The sequence below is a fragment of the Hemiscyllium ocellatum genome, chromosome 1 (genome assembly GCF_020745735.1).
Source record: "Hemiscyllium ocellatum isolate sHemOce1 chromosome 1, sHemOce1.pat.X.cur, whole genome shotgun sequence".
Classification (NCBI taxonomy): Eukaryota; Metazoa; Chordata; class Chondrichthyes; order Orectolobiformes; family Hemiscylliidae; genus Hemiscyllium; species Hemiscyllium ocellatum.
The window spans coordinates 163,261,268-163,283,055 of NC_083401.1; the positions used below are offsets into that span (position 1 = coordinate 163,261,268).

The following is a 21,788-nucleotide window of genomic DNA, read 5'->3' on the forward strand; positions in this document are numbered from 1 at the left end:
TTGTTTATGCTGCACTTGACTAATTTATGACCAATATTTGTTTCTGCACTCTCAGTGGTCAATTTTGTGCTCTGACTCGCCTTCTCCACTTTTCGTTAAAACTGAAGCCTTGGCAAAAGCACAAATCTTCCAGACGATAAAACAATACACGTAAGAAGAGATTACACTAATTTATATTTTTGCCTTTCTTACCTAATCTCCCAATCACTGCTGCTTAATATTCTATTTAACTAAGTTTAAATTCACACATGTATAGCTTTCAAAAAGTTAATATTTTTTCTGCTGCTGCGTGAGTGTTTTCTTAGAAACAAATTAAGTATATCCATCTGTTCTAATCATTATGCCAAGGTATGTGAAAATTTTCACCATTGTGTCAGGTTTTCATCAAGCAGGCATGTATTGGGGCTCTGGATGTTCTCACCCCAATTCATCTCCACCTTGGAGGAGACTGCCTACCCTATTTTTGTATAAGCTTGTCACGTTAGCTTACCAGTTCTGAAGGGCTGCCAAAGGTAACAACAGAGGCAGATAGAATGGTGAGTCTGGTTGGCGAAAAGGGCCATTTCCGTGAACTACATTATTAGTCCAGTAGTACTCATAATTATTAGGCCCTTGGCTCCTCATAAGTCAATCCTAGTCAACCCCTATTTGCAGCAAATTGGCAACTGTCCCAGATGGAGCGACCAGATATCTGTTTTTTCAGATAGCTTCATTATGCATGCATTGTTCAGCTCACAAAATAGATAATGGACTCAACCCTGTACATACTATTGATCCAACTTGCAGGAAATTATTAGCTTTGATGAGCCACATTTTTAATAATTTATAATATCCTGATCTTTTAAATAAAAACAAAACAACTGTGGATGCTGGAAATCTGAACCAAAAGCAGAAATTGCTGGAAACACTCAGCAGGTCTGGCAGCAACTGTGCAGAGAAAACGAAATCAACATTTTGGAAGCAGTGACTCTCCTGCAGAATTGATTGTAGCTAGGATAAGATGGTATTTAAGCTGAAGGCCAGGAAGTGAGGTGAGAGGGCTGGGTGCGAGAAGGAGTGAAGGGGTTGAGATGGAGCCCAGAGAAAGAGAACAGTAGTCTAGCAGAAAAAGGAATGGATACTGATGAGCTTGGGAGAAAGAAAAGCTGCTGAGTGGACCATAGCGGGTGAAAGTAGATTGGTTGAGATGAAAGCAGCCCATGGCATTACAAGGTTAAGAGTGTGATGGTGGGTAAAGGACATGGAAGACGGTGCTCAGGCCCTAAAATTATTGAACTTGACAATGAGCCCTGAAGGCTGCAGGGTCCCCAAGTGGAAAATAAGGTGTTGTTCTTTCACCTTATGCTGAGCCTCTCTGGCATAGTGCAGCAAGCCTACGACAGAGATGTTGGCCACGGAAACAGTGATGCCATAAAATAGCAGGTAACTGGAAACTCGGGGTCACTTTTGCAGAGAATATAGGTGTTCCACAATGAGTTGCTGATTCTGTTTTTTACCTTCGCAATGTAGGAGAGACCATAGTGCGAGCAGTGAATACAGTAGACTAGATTGAATGAAGGGCATGTAAATTGCTGCTTCATCTAGAAGGTGCGTCTGGGCCTCAGATAATGAGGGAGGAAGTAAACTGGCGATGGCAGAGGAAGGTGCTGTTGGGTGTGAGGAATTGTTGGGAAAGGATACTGAACATTCGCTACTTAGCAAAGGTTTAAGTCTTTGCACACGCACCTCAATGAATTTTGGGCAAGACATGACACTGAGCTCTTCTTGGAAAGAGGGAATAAAAGTGACAGTTATTACGTCTTCTTCAATTGAATGGGAGGTGGGTTTGGGGAAATAATGAGAGTGGAGAAGGAGTGGGCTAGAATATCCTGGAGAGAATGATCCCTGTGGAAAGTTGATTGGTGGAGTGGGGGGTGGCAGTAAGGGTCACAGACTCAAAACGTTAACTCTGATTTCTTTTCACTTGATGCTGCCAGATCTGTGGAGCTTTCTCAGGAACTTCTGTTTTTGTTGTTGAGGATATAGTTCACTATCATATAAAACTTCTCTAATGTGGCATGAATCATGTATACTACCATATGACCCACCTCTATCAAAATTGCAGGGGGAGCTGAACTGTCCACTCCTACAATGGGTCCAACAAAAGTAGAAATGATGTATATGCATTGGCTAAACATACCTTCTATAGTCAGCAAAAAAAGTGTTGGAAATTCTAGGGAAACTCCAGAATTAGATCATGGCTATCATTTTAAATGCCTTCTGATGTTGCCAGACTTCACAAGAATCCAGACTATTGTATGTGCAATACAAGCACCTTATAGAATAGTTAACTTTTGAGACCATATGAAAGCTAGTTCCATATGAAAACAAATCATAAGTTCATACTGTACTGGTCTTGAAAAACATTAAGCAAAATATTTAAATGAATTACTATTTCCTGTTCAATTGCTGGTCTTTCCATCAACAGACAGTACAGAAACAGGGGTGTAGCACTTAAATTTCAGTATTGTCTGTCAACTTGGAGAAATACTTATGTGAATTATCAGCATAAGCAGGCAAGTTGAGCTGAATCTTCCTACTCTGAGCTTCTTCACCTTGAGAAAAGTAAAATTTAAGAATAAAAGTTTCCAAAATACTGAAAAACCTGTGATGCTGCCATTGATTTATAAACATGAAGTTTAAATCAACTACAGAGTCTGACATTTATTCTTCATGTTAACACACAGTCATCTTGTAACACTTCACTAATATTACATTGCTTGGTCACTGCTAAGGAAATCTCATTACTTAAAATGTATATGTATAAGCGTCTAGTTTAAACAGTTTTCCCCAATTACTAAGAAAGCTTTTATTTCCAAACTTATAGGGAATGGAGACAACTATTTCTCCTTCAGTCCATTTTGAGTCTCAGTTACCAGTGGCACTTATACCTTTCTCCTACCATTCATGCTAACCATTTCTTGTTGCAGAGTCCACTCTGTTCTACCATCTTTGCACCTTTCATTCTCAGCGATTGTTCTGATATTCACCTTTAAGAGGCAAAATCCTAAAATGCTGACAATCATTCCTACCTTTACAAGATACCATTTAACAGTCCAACTCACTCTTCTTCCAGCTGGACATGAAGTAAAATGTATATCCAATACAGTCCTAATTTTAGTTGTGTAGTATCTTAACTTCAAATTAAAAATATATTTGTTTCATATTGTTCACGTAGTGTGATTGGGATGTTTAGGTCAAAGAGAATAACATAACAATATCTGCATAGTACAAATACCCTACCATAAGCTCCAAAAAAATTTTCATGTCCACATTTCCCTCTCCTGAGTGCTCTTGAAGTATATGACTACTGTCTTCACGTGACAATCCCTGTACAACTCCTACCATTTTATAAATGGCTCTCATATTGTGATTGATCTGTCATGCTCAAGGACTCTTGTCCTTCATGTGCTTAATTATCATAGTGTAGTACTACCAGAATGTAGTAACACATTTCCCAAGATATAAAACATTAACAGCACTCCTTCCAGCATTAGAAGACAATTCCATAACATATCAGGTATCACACTTTTTTTTAATAGAAGTTAAACAGCCAGTCCATTTTTTAAAAAAATTAATCATTTGCAGTCTACCTTTGATGGGCTAAATGGTCTCTTCTTGTATCGTAATGACTCTATTGATATATAATCTGAAGCAAGCACTTTCCAACCTACAAAAATGTCTGATCATACAGCAAATAAACCCTCCTCACATGGGTCTGTGCTGATTTATTAATTGGACTTTATGACCTTCAAGAGATACAGATTTACCGTAGCAAAAGAATCAGATACTAGTTGCAAGTGAAAATTAAATAATGTACCATCCAACTTTCTATGAATAAAAGGTAAAGTTTCAAAGTGTTAATCATAAGTAATCACAAATGTTTTCATACATATACATTTGACAAAGCAATTTTACCACAGAGTATTACAAATACTGATAGAAAGCTTACTGTTAACAAAGGTATTTCCCTGCACTTTGCCATTTCTAGTTTTAATGCTGAAAAAAAACTGTGAGGGGGTGATAAAACACATCACTGAAGGTAGAAGATTTAAATTGCAGAATCTTGTCTTTAGCTTCCCAACGTCTGCAGATGGCACAGCCTGAGATTGAACTTTGCTTCTCATATAGAGAAAATCGCTCATCCACACTTGTTCATTATTAAGCTAGTCCATTGATAAAAATGCTTCTGAGTATGTGCATACTTGTTACATTGATGAAACTTCAAGGAATAGATGAAAGATTTGAATCAAATAATATGTGATATGATGCTATATAATTATTCTTAACTGATGCGTTGTTCATTAGCACAGAATTTGAAATTGAAGGAGCCCAATTTAATTTCAAATTCTATTTACGAAATATAACTTGTTTAACTGCTTTAAATCAAGCCCTCATTGATTTAGTTAACAGCAAGACGCATATCTAAATACAAGTAGGAAAGCAAAACAAAGAGATTTGAAGAAGTGAAAAGGTTTAGCTTTCCATATTGCAGTAAGTTTATTGTTAAACTCTTGCCTGAATCTGAAGAAATCAAATCTAAAGAATACATTAAAACCTACATTAAAATTAATTTTGATAAAAAAAAATATTAAGTACAGATGCAGTCCAGGTTTTATTTCATTAAAGAGTGAAAATAGAGGTGTGTATATTTGATTCACTCATTGCTAAGTGGTGTATTCCTAAGGCAATTTAACTAGAACAACACAAATTAAAGCCATTAATATTAGCAAGCAAAATACTTTCTGTAATATCAAACATCCATAAAACTGTTTGCATTTTCCTTCAGACTTAAACTAGATCAACTAAAATCAATGGTTTGCATCAGACTAGGAATGCAGCTTTTAGAAAGAATTTACTGGCTTTAATAAAATAACATGAGTGTCATTCTAACACATACTATCAACATGAATTTCACACAGCATGTAGTTAATTAATGTTGTGCACTGCAGCTCTGACCCAGTGGTGTACAATCTATAATTATACATCCTCCTATATATCATCTGCTCTCAGCTATGGTTTCATACAGAAGACAGACAGCTGCAACACAATATCCATGCTCAACCTGAAGACCATCTGACTTTAATTGTAGACACAGCTTGATGTAGCTCTGGTCATTTGAAGCCAAAGTATCACACCGTAATAATCTATGCGGCAGGAGCCTGCCAAGTTGGGGCTATAAACACTGGTTTGGGCTGTCTGGCTCTGTGACGGGCTCCAGGAAATATGATTAATGAGTGCGGTATAATGATATCAGGAACCCGATTAGCACCACAAAAGGTCATAGATCAAAGCAGTGTGCATTTCATGAACTGCAATCATTGTACAAATTTTTATTGGCAGATACAGCTAGCCCTAAGAGTTAAATCTATAAGGTTGCTTATTTTCCAGAAGGGGTATCAAAAAACAAATACAAGTAATATTTGGATCTAATCCAACGTTCTTAAAAAGGCAAGAGTGCAGTGCTCACTAATTCCTGTTCCCCTTCCCATGTGAATAAAATGTTCAGAGAACACAACTTGAAAATCAATCTAAAAAGCAGTATAAATCGGAGTGCAGAGTACAGTAACATGCCAATACCACATAAAATTAAGAATGTTTATTAAATGTTTAAAAGGATTTTACAAAAAATTCAGAACTCAGGAGCTACTCAGGATATTTGTGCTTGAAATAACAGAAAAACATAATCAACGAACATTGCAGTCATAATTTGGTCAACATATTAATAAGGGAGACAATGGCCCAATTGTGTTATTGCTATACTATTAATCCAGAGACCCAGGTATTATTCAAATTCCACCACGGCAGAGAGTGGAATTTGAATTGAATAAAAATCTGGAATTAAGAGTCTAATGATGACCATGAAACCATGGTCAATTGTTGGGAAACCTATCTCGTTCACTTATGCCCTTTAGGGAAGGAAGGTCTAAGTTTTACCTGGTCTGACATCAGACTTACAGCAATGTGGTTGAGTCTTTGCTGCCCTCTGGGATGGCCAATAAATGCTGGTCTAGCTAGCGCCATCCCATGAATTAATTGGAAAAAATGATTAGCAGTGAAATCCATATTCAGCTCTATAAATAGCAATACAGTAGCATACTAGTTAAACTGTTTCAGACACAAGACATACAGTGGAAGATATTTTTCCATGTTATTCGTTGTTGCATACAATTGTAGAATTCTCAAGGCAACTTCCCTTGTCTGGGCATAACCAGTTTCATGACTGTTGGTGAATTCATTCATCTTATATTAGCCCTTCCAAGCTATTACGATTATTTGAATACTGCATTATAGAAATTGCTGAGTCAGTCTTTATATTTTGGATATCCAATTAATCAAAATGGTCTTTGATGCTGCTTTTATATCACAGGCTGATATCCAAAATGGATGGCAAACAAAAGGAAAAAAACAGGTAACGAATAGATTTTCTTCCGTGAGCATACTTTAGGCACAGGCCTAAATATTGGAAGGGCTTTGCCAGCTGAACATTAGGTTACAAGCTATAATTCATGGAGAAAATTGTACCTGCTTCTTTCATCTTTGACCAAATGCCAGCGCCACATAAACTCACTAGTACACTGGGTGCTGGGGCAGTTATTTGCAGCAAATAATTTCTACTGTTTTAGTGAGTCTGTGTGCTGAAGTTTTCAACTGACAGACAAAGCAAGTAGTCCATGAATACCCCTACATTGTTAATTTATGAACAATGACCTCTGATTAGTCCAGGTTCAGATCTAATTACATCACATGGCAAAGTTGCAGGAAATCCCCAAGAACAGAGCAGTAACAATAGAGATTTGAAATAATGAGCGTCTACCACCTTTTCCTTTCGTTCGCCGTACCTGGCAAATATCGATTTCTAGGGATCAAAGAGGACCAAAAAAAAGCCTTTTATGGTTCTTTTTATATGCCTGATGAAGGGCTTTTGCACGATTTTTCTGCTCCTCGGATACTGCCTGACCTGCTGTGCTTTCCCAGCACCACTCCAATCTAGAATCTGGTTTCCAGCACCTGCAGTCATTGTTTTTAGCTGGTTTTTTTTATATGCCAAAAACCCCACTAAAACAAGACATATTTGATTAAAGTAAACAAACACGTAAGACAGGAGCAGAAGTAGACCATTCATCCCAGGAGCCTGCGCCATCAGTCAATAAAATCATGGTTGATCTATTTATGCTTCAAATTCATGAACCCATGATAACTTTTGATCTCCCTGCAAGAATTTACCTCTGCATTAAAAATATTTAATGGCCCTGCCTCCAATGCCCCATGAGGCACAGTGTTCCAAAGTCACACAACCCTCAGAAAAAAACATTTCTCATCTTGTCCAAAAAAATCCCTAACTTTAAAACATTGCCCTCTAGTTCTGAACTCAACTACAAAAGCAAACATCCTACCTAAGCCCACCAGGTCAAGACAGTTCAGGCTCTTGTACACTGTAATCAAGACCCTCTTGATTGTCTAAAATTCTCTGGACATGAGCCCAGTCCATCTAACCTATCTTTATTAAGTAACCAACTCAATTCAAGTATCAATACTTGAAACATCTTCAATACAATTATATCCTTCCTTATATTAGGAATCCAAATTGCATAGTATTCAAGATGTGACTTTAAAATTGAAACATAAACAAAACATAGACACAATAGGAAGGTAGATTAGAAACTAATATTTTACTCTTTATTTCATTTTAAATGGCTTTTTACTTTCTATTCTCATTAGTAGTTTTGTGCTATTATTAGTATGGTAATTGTTCCTGATTTGATAATATTGGTGTGAATACCAAAGTATGCAAGTTAGAAACCATGATTGTATCTAGAAGCATCAACTTCCTTCATGGCTGCTGGTCAATAGTTATGAAACAAAGACTTTGTTGGTATCTTGAGGGCTTAAAGAGGTTTAGAGTGCATTGTGAAATGGTAACTTCATCAGAAAGTCACAAATTATGGGTTTACTCCTTATACTACCTCAGCCACGTAAAAATCTTCATTGGGAAAGAAAGGAATTTGTCAAATGGATCTGAGTTGATCTCGACAGCAACTGAGGAATGGAGTTTTTAACTAAAAAGGAAGATATGAAGAAAATTGAAGAGAGATAATAAAAGTAGGAGAAGTGACAAAGAGACACACTGACAAGGAGTGAGTTTTCTTCTACGCAAAGAAGAGTGAGAGAAACAGCATGTATTAGCATGTAACTGCATGTCAGTGTGTGAAGGGAGAGACTGAATGAATCTGCTGTGTCAATTGTGACTCAGTCAGAAATATTCTTGCCAGGATTCTGGATTCTAGAGCAGAACTGAACATCTGGCCAACAGGCCTCTCCTTCTGCTGAGTGTGATTTACACTACCATAGAGCATATCATTCACGTACATCTCCAGTGATAATGTCACATTTAAAAACACTGAACTCCAAGGGTAACCTAATGAAAACCTCCAGAATACTCAGTTGCCCCTACACCTTCGTATGACAGCCTAAGACAAATAGTATCCTCTGACATTTTTGGACCTATGGCAGAGAAATCTAATGTGCGCCAGATTACATTTCTTCTCATTTTAGTCTACTAAACACTGCCTCAAGGTTGGCTCATACAATCAAAATTATTAATGTCTATGTGAAAAATTAAATATCATGTCATTATCTCTAGTTCAGAATGGTCACGTATGGAATAAGACTGATCATTGAACTTTATTGCATCCGATCTCATAGTTAATTTTACTGTTGCAAATGGGTTGGATTCTTTGCATGAAAAAAAATCTCCTGTTATTTTATCTTTTTGTTCTTCATCTTTCATAGGATGTGGGTGTTGCTGGCAAGGCCAGTGTTTGTTGCCCTTCTCCTTGAACTGTGTCACTTGCAATAGCATTTCAGAGGGCATTTAAGAATCAACCATATTTCCACGGATATGAGGTCACATGTAGACCAGACCTGGTAACATGGCAGATTTCCGTTCTTAAAAGAAATTTGTGGATCAAATGAATTTTCACAATAATCAATCATAACCACCATGGCTGTCATTCAAGAGGCGAGCTTTATACTCCAGATTTTCTCTTTGTCACAGTTGGATTAGTATCCATGCTCTCAAAAGCATTAATCTGGGTTTTTGGATCACTAGTCCTATGACATTATCACTATGTCACTGTCTCCCCATGGGTGAAGGAGAAAGAAAATAAACCTGATCATTATTCAAATTCTCTGGATTACTTGCCCATCCTTAATTATTTTAGTTTAAACTACTTCCTTTAGCAAAAACTAAATTATGAGATACCTAAAAAGTATACATTTACTTAGCTAAATGAATCAATACTTATCTGTCATTTAAATAAATGAAGGACATACTACATAAATTTAAGTTTATTTTCCTCAAAAGAATAATTTTTTAAACATGTTCACATCATACAGGGGAAATTAGGAATTAATTTATTTCGATGTACAGATTGAAAGCATGACAAGTCTACTGCAGGTCATTCATTATGACTGATATTAAATCTAATAAATTAAATACATCAACTTAACACACATTAAAAGATATGGAGAAAAGCCAAGTAAACAACAAACAAATAGTATTTTAGAATATTTACGAAGTAAACAATATTTTCTTCCACTCCCTCAAAAACTTACTGATTTAAACATGGAGGCATAGTGGTAATATCACTGGATTAATAATTAAGGCCTGGCATGCTCTGAGGACAAGTGACAATTAAACCATCAATGATTGTTATAAAAATCTAGTTAATTCACCCACGTCCTTTAGGGATAGATATTTGTTATCATTACTTGTTTCTATAGTTTATGTGGGACTCCAGACATACAGTGGAGCAGTTGACTCTTAAATGCCCTCAAAGAGCAATTAGAAATGAGAAACAAATGCTGATTTGCCAATGATACCCTATTCCCATGAAGAAATACTGCTTAAAAAAAAATGATTTCTGACTATTCTATTTATTGCTGAATTAATTTAAGGATTAGGATAAGGAATGAGATCAGCTATGCTACATCAGGTAGAAGGGATGAGTCTCCAAAACAAGTATTTACGACAATCCATCCATAAGTACATGTTTTCTTCGGCATCTATCCTACAGAGCAGGGGTCTCAACTGGGGAGCAAAAAACATTTTGAGCAGGATTTGTCTTTTGATCCTGGACTCCAGCACAAGGATCAAATGATATCACAACTCCACACTGCAAAAGAACCAGTCCCCAAGTGTTGTCCTTTCCTGAATTGGCCAATTTGTAGCCAGAAGACAGGCTTACCAATTAAGGACTGAGTATGGGCTTAAGAAGCTGGAAAATCAGTCGATTATTCTCCAGCTTCGAAGATAGGTTCAGCTAAAAGAGACAGAGGGTTTGTCCCCATTTTAGTGCACCTCTACATATTTTAGAACTTTAAAATGGTTAAATAGCCTCAGTAGAGACAGGCCACTATTGTACTATGTAAAAACAATGACTGCAGATGCTGGAAACCAGATTTTGGATTAGTAGTGCTGGAAGAGCACAGCAGTTCAGGCAGCATCCGAGGAGCAGTAAAATCGATGTTTGGGCAAAAGCCCTTCATCAAGAATAAAGGCAGAGAGCCTGAAGCGTGGAGAGATAAGTTAGAGGAGGGTGGGGGTGGGGAGAAAGTAGCATAGAGTACAATAGGTGAGTGGGTGTGGGATGAAGGTGATAGGTTGGGGCAGGGGGAGGGGAGTGGATAGGTGGAAAACAAGATAGGCAGGTAGGACAAGTCATGGGGACAGTGCTGAGCTGGAAGTTTGGAACCAGGATGAGGTGGGGGAAGGAGAAATGAGGAAACTGTTGAAGTCCACATTGATGCCCTGGGGTTGAAGTGTTTCGATTAGATTAGATTACTTACAGTGTGGAAACAGGCCCTTTGGCTCAACAACTCCACACCGACCCGCCGAAGCGCAACCCACCCATATCCCTACATTTACCCCTTTACCTAACACTATGGGGAATTATCCTGGCCAATTCACCTAACCCGCACATCTTTGGACTGTGGGAGGAAACTGGAGCACCCGGAGGAAACCCACGCAGACACGGGGAGAACTTGCAAACTCCGAGGCGGAAGATGAGGCGTTCTTCCTCCAGGCGTCTGGTCGTGAGGGAGCGGCGGTGAAGGAGGCCCATAACCTCCATGTCCTCAGCAAAGTGGGACAGGGAGTTGAAATGTTGGGTCACAGGGCGGTGTTGTTGATTGGTGCGGGTGTCCCAGAGATGTTCCCTAAAGCGCTCTGCTAGGAGGCGTCCAGTCGCCCCAATGTAGAGGAGACTGCATCGGGAGCAACTGATACAATAAATGATATTAGTGGATGTGCAGGTAAAACTTTGATGGATGTGGAAGGCCCCTTTAGGGCCTTGGATGGAGGTGAGGGAGGAGGTGTGGGCACAGGTTTTGCAGTTCCTGTGGTGGCAGGGGAAGGTGCCAGGATGGGAGGGTGGGTTGTAGGGGGACGTGGACCTGACCAGGTAGTCATGGAGGGAACCGTCTTTGCGGAAGGCGGAAAGGGGTGGGGAGGGAAATACATCCCTGGTGGTGGGGTCTTTTTGGAGGTGGCGGAAATGTCAGCGGATGATTTGGTTTATGTGAAAGTTGGTAGGGAGGAAGGTGAGCACCAGGGGCGTTCTGTCCTTGTTACGGTTGGAGGGGTGGGGTCTGAGGGCAGAGGTGCGGAATGTGGACGAGATGCGTTGGAGGGCATCTTTAACCACGTGGGAAGGGAAATTGCGGTCTCTAAAGAAGGAGGCCATCTGGTGTGTTCTGTGGATACCACCCCTGCTCATGACTCCACTCCCATTCCCCCCACCATCACTGCCACTCCAGTTACTGGCTCCGCCCCCAATCCCAGCTCCACACCAATACCAGATCCCAGCCCCCAGCCTTGCCGAGTTTTCGCCATCCCTCCAGACCTTCCCCTCACTGAGGACAAACGATCAGTCCTCAGCAAAGGACTCACCTTCATCCCCCTCTGTCCACACATCAATGAATTTAATACACGCCGTGACGTCGATCACTTCTTCCGTCGCCTCCGCCTCCGAGCTTACTTTCACAATCAGGACTCCCGCCCACCTTCCAAGGACTCCTTCACCGCCTCTCCCTCATCACCAGATGCCTGGAGGAAGGACGCCTCATCTTCCGCCTCGGAACACTTCAACGCCAGGGCAGCAATGTGGACTTCAACAGTTTCCTCATTTCCCCTACCTCACCCTAGTTCCAAACTTCCAGCTCAGCACTGTCCCCATGACTTGTCATACCTGCCTATCTTCTTTTTCACCTATCCACTTCACCCTCCCCCCGCCCCCAACCTATCACCTTCATCCCCACCCCCACTCACCTATTGTACTCTATGCTACTTTCTCCCCACCACCACCCTCCTCTAGCTTTTCTCTCCACGCATCAGGCTCTCTGTCTTTATTCCTGATGAAGGGCTTTTGCCCGAAACATCAATTTTGCTCCTCGGATGCTGCCTGAACTGCTGTGCTCTTCCAGCACTACTAATCCACTACTATAATATGACCGCGGCTAACACCAAGCAGGCAGCAAGGGCCTCAAAGCCTATGTGGAATGCTGGTGGTACAAGGAGTTCGACAGCTTTCAGATGGTCTAATTCCCAAAACCTCTAACGGCATGCAAGCCAACCAGAACATCCCAACTGACTCCTGACAATAAGGCATTATGTATCTTCATTTGGCTATCCACTCCCACTGCATGCATAAAAAAGCCCGAAGGCCTCTAATCCACCATCTCAGAAAGTTGACTTACTGGCAGCATAGAATTTTACTCCAGCTCACCTCTATTTAATCATGTGGTAGAAAAGCCTGCCCTTTATTTTTCATCTCAAATTCCCAGAAAAGCTATTTAAAGCAGAACACTGGCAATAAAGTATGACATTAACAGGAGAAATTCCCCAGATTTTAGTTTTATTCAGCTAACTCAACAAAATAACAAGGTAGCTGAACATGCATAACATATAGTTTAAATACTGGGGTTACACCTACTTATGGGTTATTTTTTTTTTTCCTTTTGCCACAAGCTTTTTTTTTTTAGATTAGTGGTTAGCACTGCTGCCTCACAGCGCCTGAAGACCCGGGTTCAATTCCCGACTCAGGCGACTGACTGTGAGGAGTTTGCACGTTCTCCCCGTTTCTGCGTGGGTTTCCTCCGGGTGCTCCGGTTTCCTCCCACAGTCCAAAGATGTGCGGGTCAGGTGAATTGGCCATGCTAAATTGCCCGTAGTGTTAGGTAAGGGGTAATGTAGGGGTATGGGTGGGTTTCGCTTCGGCGGGTCGGTGTGGACTTGTTGGGCCGAAGGGCCTGTTTCCACACTGTAAGTCTAATCTAATCTAATCTAATCTATAACAAGGTAGCTGAACATGCATAACATATAGTTTAAATACTGGGGTTACACCTACTTATGGGTTATGAACACCAATGAATTAGAATTTTCAATATGTCAAATAAGTAAACAGGGCAACACAGTGGCTCAGTGGTTAGCACTGCTGCCTCACAGCACCAGGGGACAGAGTTCAATTCCAACCTCGAGCAACTGTCTGTGTGGAATTTGCACATTTTCCTGTGTCTGCCTGGGTTTCCACCGAGTATTCCCGTTTCCTCCCACAGTCCAAAGATATGCAGGTTAGGTGGATTGGCTGTGCTAAGTTGTCCATAATGTTAAGGGATGTGTAGGTTATCAGCATTAGCCATGCAGGGTTTTAGGGAAAGGGTACTGGGATCAATCTGGATGCTCTTTGGAGGTTGCTGTGGACTTGTTGGGTTAAATGGTCCATTTCTACACTCTGGGGATTCTATGATTCTATAAATTAAAGAGCAATTAATTGCCTCCGTCAGAAGAGGAAGCACGAGAGGCTTTTATATAATTTACTTGGTTTGAAACTGGAAAATAGAACCAAATGATACAAGATTAAAATGCACATCTTTTAAGTTAAATCTCAATTTTTTTCTTTAAGTATTTATTCCATAGCTGACTGATGAAATTCAGAATAACCATCTTCTACAACCATTTTTGCAAATGTGATGTTAATTGATGTGGTAGACCATTTCCATCAGCAAAGATCTTCTGCAGAACAGACATTAAAAACAAATTTCTTACCAGTCTATTTATGCGAACAAACTCTTCTGGAGTTTTGGCCCAAAGTGGAAGCTCGACATCAGACACCACAGTTCCATCATCCATCACACCCAGATTATAATTGTTGGAATTAACAAACATCTCAGGGAGATAATAAAATTCAGGAATCAGTTCCTGTTAAGAAATAAACAAAGGAATACGCTACTAAAATAAAGGCTTAACAGTTGAGTCTACATCACCATAATCAACTTAATCATTAAAAAATCAGGCACATTTGAAGTTAAGTGATGTACCATTTATTCTATACAGATGAAATTTGAATTTGCTAGATATAATTAAACTTGTTAGCCAATGTAAATTTGTTTTTAAACACTGAAAAATTTACATATTATTGTCAATGTCAGATTAACTGCAGTTCAATAAATCTCAACTCCTTAAATAAACAATTTTTGTAAAAATCTTTAATATCAATGCTGTTCAAATGGCAATTCATTTATAATAATTCCAATAATGAACAGAGTTCACAGGAATGTGCTCTGAATAAGAAGAACAGCTTGATATATTGCACTTAGATTTTTAGAAAACATTTGAAAAAGTGCCAGATTAAAAGGTTATTGTGGAAGATTAAAGTGCATGATGTAGGAGCAAACATATTGGCATGGATAGAAACTGGCTGGATAACAAGGAGCAGAGAATAGATAGAAGTACGTATTTTTCAAGTTGGCATATTAGAATGAATGGTGTTCCACATGACTTGGAGGGGACCTCACCCATTTACATTTATATTAATGAGTCAGATGAAGGGATGAGGGTATGGTTGCCAAATTTGCTCATGGCAGAAACTTGAGTAGGAAAGAGGTTGTGAAGAGGACATAATGCAGCTACAAACAGATATAGAAAAGTTAAGTGAGTGGGCAAAGAAATGACAACTAGAGTAAAATGTGGGAAAATGTAAAATTGTCCATTCGGACAGGAAGAATTAAAAAAGAAACAAAACCAAGAACTGCGGAGGCTGGAAATCTCAAACAAAAACAGAAATTGTTGGAGAAACTCAATTGGTCTGGCAGCATTTGTGAAGAGAAAGCACACAATGTTTCAGGCCCCGTGACACTTCTTCAGACTGGGGAGTGTTGCCAAACAAGGAGACCTAGGGTTCCAGATGCATAGTTCCTTGAAAGTGGAGTTGCAGGTAACAAGAGTGGTGGAAAAGGCAGTTGGGAAGCTTGCCTTCATTACTCAGTGTATTGAATATAGGAGCTGGAACATCATGTTGCGGTTTTACAAACATTGGTGAGGCCACTTTCAGAATACTGCATTCAATTCTGGTCTCCCTGTTGCAACTTGAAAGGGTTCAGAAAAAATTTACAAGGATGTTGCCAGGATTGGAGGTTTGAACTAGAGGGAGAGGCTGAATAGGCTGATGCTTTTTTATGCCCTGGAGATTCGGAGGTTGAGGGGTAACCTTGCAGAGGTTTATAAAATCATGAAGGATATGTATAAGGTGAATAGCCAAGGTCTTTTCCCCAGGATAGAGGAGTCCAAAACGAGAGGGCACAGGTTTAAGGTGAGAGGGGAAAGATGTAAAAAGGGGCAACTTTTTCATGCAGAAAGAACTGCCAGAGAAGATGGAAACGGGGTACAAATGCAACATTTCTAAGACACCTGGTACATCCAGGAGTAGAAAGGCTTTATAAGGCCAAATGGGACTGGATCAGTTTAGGATATCTGGTTGGTGTGGATGAGTTGGACCAAAGGGTCTGTTTCCATGCCGTACACCTCTCTGACTTGATGACTCATATTATTAAAATGGTGAGGCAATGCAGAATTCTAAGATGCATTGGGGTCTGAGTGTCTTACCATCTAAATAACACAAATGTTAATATGCAGCAAGTAATTAGGAAAACTAACAGAATATCTTCATTTATCATGAGGGGAACTGAATACAAAAGAAAGCAGATTATACTAGTTATAAAGGACACTGTTATGACTGCATCTATAATATTAAGCACAGTATTGGACACCTTACTAAAAGAAGGAAGTAATTGGAAGCAATGTAGCGAAAATTTACCAGAATAATACCTAGCATGAATGGATTGCCTGGAATGAGAAGAAAGTTTGGACAGGCTAGGCTTTTTCTGCTGAGTTTGGAAGATGAGGAGGTGACTTGACTGAAACATCTCAATGAATCTTGGCAGTGTAGATGTTTTACCTTATGGGAGAATCTAGAAATAGGGACCACTATTTAAAAATCAGGTGTTGCCCATTTTAAGCAGAGACAAACATTGTTCTCTCAGAAGGTCATGAATGTTTGAAGCAATTGTTCCTGAAAAGGTAGTGAAAGCAAAATCCTTAAATATTATTCTAGCAGAGGTGGAGGCTATGGCCTAGTGGTATTATTGATGGACCGCTAATCCAGAGACCCTGGTAATGTTCCAGGGATTTGGATTCAAATCCTGCCATCACAGATAGTTGAATTTGAATTCAATACAACTCAGGAAATGAGAGTCTAATGATGACCATGAATCTATTGTTGGAAAAACACATCTGGTTCATTAATGGCCTTCAGGGAAGAAAACTACAATCCTTACCTGGTCTGGCCTACAAATGACTCCAGCCACACAGCAATGTGTTTGACTGTCAACTGCCCTTGAAGTAATGGAGGATGGCTAATAAATGCTGGCCTAGCCAGCGACACCACCAACAAATGAGTGAATACAAAAAAAGATAGATACTTGTTTAGCACACACATAAAACTATCAGTGTAGGCGGCAATAAATATATGTCATTACAATCAGATCAGCCAAGATTCAAATGAATGGCAGAGGGAGGTCAGGGGACTGAATGACCTCCTCCTGTTTCTTATTTGGATGGTTACATAAATTAATTAATAAGTAGTTAACTAACCACTGTTTATAAGAATGAAAAAGACTTGCATGTATACTTGATCTTTCATGTACTCAGAATTTCTTAAAGCATTTGTGCAAGCAACAAATTAGGTAAATGACCAATAATCCTTGTTGGTCAAATGATAATGTTTCCTGAAAAATTCCATACTACTGAAAATGTCATCTCTTACATCACCTCAACTCATCTGAAAGAGAGCACATCCAACAATACAGCAGTCCTTACAGTCAATATAGATGGAAGCACTTGAGCTCATTACCTTCTGAGCCAGACATGAGAGTGTTATCACTGAGCAAGCTGACAATTAAAAATAAACAAAGAAAAACCTTGTCGATTCTCAGAATACTGCATCAGTATGCTGAATTTCTTTTGAATTTGAAATAATGATTCAAAAATGGATTCAAACTACAGATGTGGGTTTGTTACAGTTTAAGTTTAAGGACAAAGAGAAAGGTGCAGTACAGCACTTGAATTGATAGATCCAACCCTTCAAGTCTCCAGGATTTGAGGTAAAAGGGAAAAATATCATTCAAGTTTTATACGCAATACTCAGAGGGTTCTAAATCAAAGCGAGAGAACTTAAAGATACTCTGGTGGTACAGCTGCTATCTCTAATAAGGCCATTTTGTCAGTAGTCATCAAATTACTAAAAAGAACACAACATTTTTTTCATAGTTATGGACCTGCATTATATTTTTATGACTTGTCATATTTATAGAAAGATTGAACTGCTTGATATCATATTTCAACTGAGTTAAACCATTAAGTTGTCTCCTCTCTGCAGTTTCCAATAATATTTTATTTCAGGTCCAATCATTGAACACTACAAGATGATTCCTCTTTACATTAAGTAAAACCTGCACATACGAGCAGCTGTTGTTGAATAAATATGGAGATAGCACGGAGAGAATAATTTTGACTTTTAGTCGAAATGAAAATCAAGAGTCATGTTTAAAAGGTCTTCAAGTGTATATTATGAATTTACAGCAAAGGCAAAAATTACTCTCAGAATTGCTTCCCCTCTTCATACCTTTATCTCTGAGATCAAAGCCCTTCACCTTTACAGTTCTCAATTAATTTGTGGTAACCTCATATCATTAATTACAACATTATTATTACTGGTTAAAACAAGTAGGCTGTAAGCTATTTTGTCACTCCCAAACAAAATAGGGATAATAAATGTAATTGCTGCAGTATATGAAAAATCACAGCTAGTGCTGCATGTAAACCCTGTCTGGCTCTTAACAAGCACAAACCACATGCCTTTTAACAAGCAGAAAAATACAGGCCAGTCTGATGGCTATTATGTGCAATGGCCCTGTGCAGCCATGTCAAAAGCAAGTGGCTCTGATCTAAATCCCTTGTTGTTATGGGTCAGTGGACCAGTAGTTCTTGGGCACCCCTGAGGGCCACTTGCAACAGCACCAGTTTTCCAAGCAACTGACAGCAACAGAACAGGTCATCAGATGCTGAGCAAGGTCAGATTGGAACAGTCAGTGCAGAGACAGCAAGGATCAAGAAACGAATTAAGTTATTATCGCTTCTATCACCAAGTATGTCATTGTATACAGAATTGCACATCTTTCTAAAGAAATTTCACATTTAACCTAACATGATGAAAATGCAAGTGCTTTGTTTAGCTAACTTCAGTAAAGTGTATTGCCAAATGAGAACACAACTACCAATTTACCACCATAAAAGACAACTCTGCAACTTTTTAAAACAACATAATTGCTACAAAATGAATATGCTGTGCACAAATTATTTCTGAAGAACACTACTACTTTGAGAATAACTACAAATCACATTTTATTACATGTAAAATCAAAATATATAATTAAAACATAAGTTAATAAATTTACAAATTTAATCTGATTGAATCTTATTTTTATAGTTGGACTTCCATTAAAATTATTCGTGAAACATTGAGAAAAGTTGTACTCATTATTTGTAGATAGCCAGATTATAGTATTCTGAATTTCTATCGCACCTTTCATGACTATGTAAGAGCCACAAGTGATACACAGCCAATAAAATTCTTTTGAAATACACACTTCTACCATGTTGGGAACATCACCAGATAATTTGTGCACTGCATAGTTCCACAATTAGCATCATGCTTATGACTAAATATACTGAATTTGTCAAATTACTTGCTTAAAATTTTAAAATAATCAACATAAATTTAATCTCAAGTGTCTGAAATTGAAAGATGGAAATAGCAAAATGATTGTAAAATTTTTCAATGTGCGTTTAAATGAAAAGACAATTGCCTCAATTTCCATTCATGTAAAATATGCTTTTCAAACAAAATAATACACAGCCAAAGACAATTCATAAATTCTTACAATATCTCTACAGTAGAAGAAATAAAAATGACATTTTGACTGATAAATGCCTGACATCGCTCAACCAAGTAACTTACAGTCTCATTTTAAAAATATAGCATGACCTAAGAGCTATTTTGAAAATAAACATCTGCAAATTGAGTGATTTTAATTTTTTTTACTTTCACAATGTTTAATTGCCCATTCCCTGTGAGTCTCTCCATTCACAAAAAAAAAACAATCCCCCAAAGTTTCTCTATTTACTAGCCCTTCCATTTAATGAAGAATTTCTGCAAAGTGGTGATACTCTGCAGAGTGATGTTATGAAGTGAGAGAGTCACTGGTCGGCATTATGCTCAACATGTATTCTGCTCATCATAACAGATTAAAACATAAACCAGAGGAGATTAGCACATATCGGTTAACACTAGCTTGTTGATATGCCAGCTGAAACTTTCCTTCACAATCTGACAAACACGAATTTCACATATTTAAGGACAGGATTGAAGAATTATTGTAAAGAGAGATTTACTTTACGTCCCATCTATTTTTAACAGATATTAAAACTAACTCCAAAGTATATATTTGAAATTGGGACAAGCAGTTTTAAATTAACTATGTTTTTACATGACGAATACAAATAAAACTACAATGTTTTGTTTCATATACTTAATGCACAATTTTAATCTCGGGTCAGAGGGAGGCATGGGGCTCTGAGGTGAGCAAACTTATTCGATGTTTCCAATGTAAGACCGAGGAAAATCTAACTCTCAGGCCTCAGCAACATGGAGCACATCTAAGTCCACTTAAACCTGTGATAATGGTGGGCAGACAGCTGTAGAGTAGCTTGACAGCAGGTTGCCAATTTCTTGGTTCAATCTTTAGTGAAAGGTATACAAAGTTTTAATTGATACATTGTTAATTGCTTGGGATTATCGAGCCTTGTTTTTTGCTTTTACAGAGACTCTTATCTCATCAGCATGGACTTTGTGCACATTGGGGAAATAGGTAGGTATCATTTCTTGGACTAGATGAAATTCCAAACCTGCTTAAAGAATTAATTTTGGAAGGAATCAAATTACCACTCCAACTCCGCACTCTATAATAGATAATAATGAACAGAGACCAAGGTGTTAGGTTATATAGTCTCATAGTCAGATAGTTGTGGTTCAAAGTTTGGGAGAAGATTTGTAGCTCAGGTGTTCATTGTTGTGGTTCTGTTCGCCAAACTGGGAATTTGTGTTGCAGATGTTTCGTCCCCTGTCTAGGGGACATCCTCAGTGCTTGGGAGCCTCCTGTAAATGCTGGAGGAAACATGACAGAAGTGCTTCACAGGAGGATCCCAAGCACTGAGGATGTCACCTAGACAGGGGACGAAATGTCTGCAACACAAATTCCCAGCTCGGCCAACAGAACCCACAACAGGTATTTGTGGTTGACAAATATAAGATATCTATATTTTCAAAGGGAAAATGAACACAATAATTCAAGGTAATGCGAATTCAGATTGTTTGTTGAAGCAAGAACAGCCAAGACTGATCTAGTCAAGTCACACTTGAGAAAGAAGTGATTGGATGACCAGCCACATAAACTCAGTGGCAGGTTAGAATCAAGAAATTATACATAAAGTACACATCTCTTAATTCCATAAAACCAGTCCTCATTCTACTAAGCCCAAGTCAGGTGTGGAACACTCTCCAGTGGAACACACTCCACTGGCCTACATGGGTGCAGTTGTAAAATCACTCAAGAAGGTCATCATCCTTTAGGACAAAGCAGCTCCTGGAATGGCACCATACCCACGAACAACCACACCTTCCATCATAGATGCACTATAGTAGCAGTGTGTACTATTTACACTGAAGAAATTCATCAAGACATGTGTGGCTGCATATTCCAGACTCATGACCTCTACTACCTAGAAAACATGGGCAGCAAATACATGGGAACACTACCAGCTGCAAGTTACTCTCCAAGCCACACAATATGACTTGGAACTCTACATCCACTTTTTTTCACTGCTGCTGGGTCAAAATCCAGCAACGCCACAATAACACGTTGGGTGTTCCTAACCCCATAGACTGCAGGGAGGCTCATCACCACTTCACCACAAGCGTAATTAGGGCTGGATAATAAACACTGGCTTAGCCAGTGAGGCCCACACACAGTAAACACAGTAAAAATAAAATCACAATTTTTGATAGATGGAGTATACTTTGATTTCCAGAAGTGGTGAAAGTGGTGTAAAACTGCCACTGAGGGTGAACAAAGTTGAGAGAACAAGCAGTATCATCGAGAGGTGTGGTGCTGGAAAAGCACAGCAGACCAGGCAGCATCTGAGAAGGAGAGTCGATGTTCCTGATAAAGAGCTTATGCCCATAATGTCGATTCTCCTGCTCCTTGGATGCTGCCTGGCCTGCTGTGCTTTTCTT

General features: G+C 39.0%; 1 protein-coding gene across 1 annotated transcript in view; it reads right to left on the bottom strand.

Annotated features, from left to right (window-relative positions):
* lrba (LPS-responsive vesicle trafficking, beach and anchor containing) overlaps positions 1–21,788 on the bottom strand; it is an 866,835-nt gene that overhangs the window by 187,328 nt on the left and 657,719 nt on the right. The window contains exon 47 of the mRNA XM_060827381.1: positions 14,147–14,299. Within this exon, the coding sequence (XP_060683364.1) occupies positions 14,147–14,299 (153 nt within the window). The remainder of the gene's footprint in view (positions 1–14,146; positions 14,300–21,788) is intronic.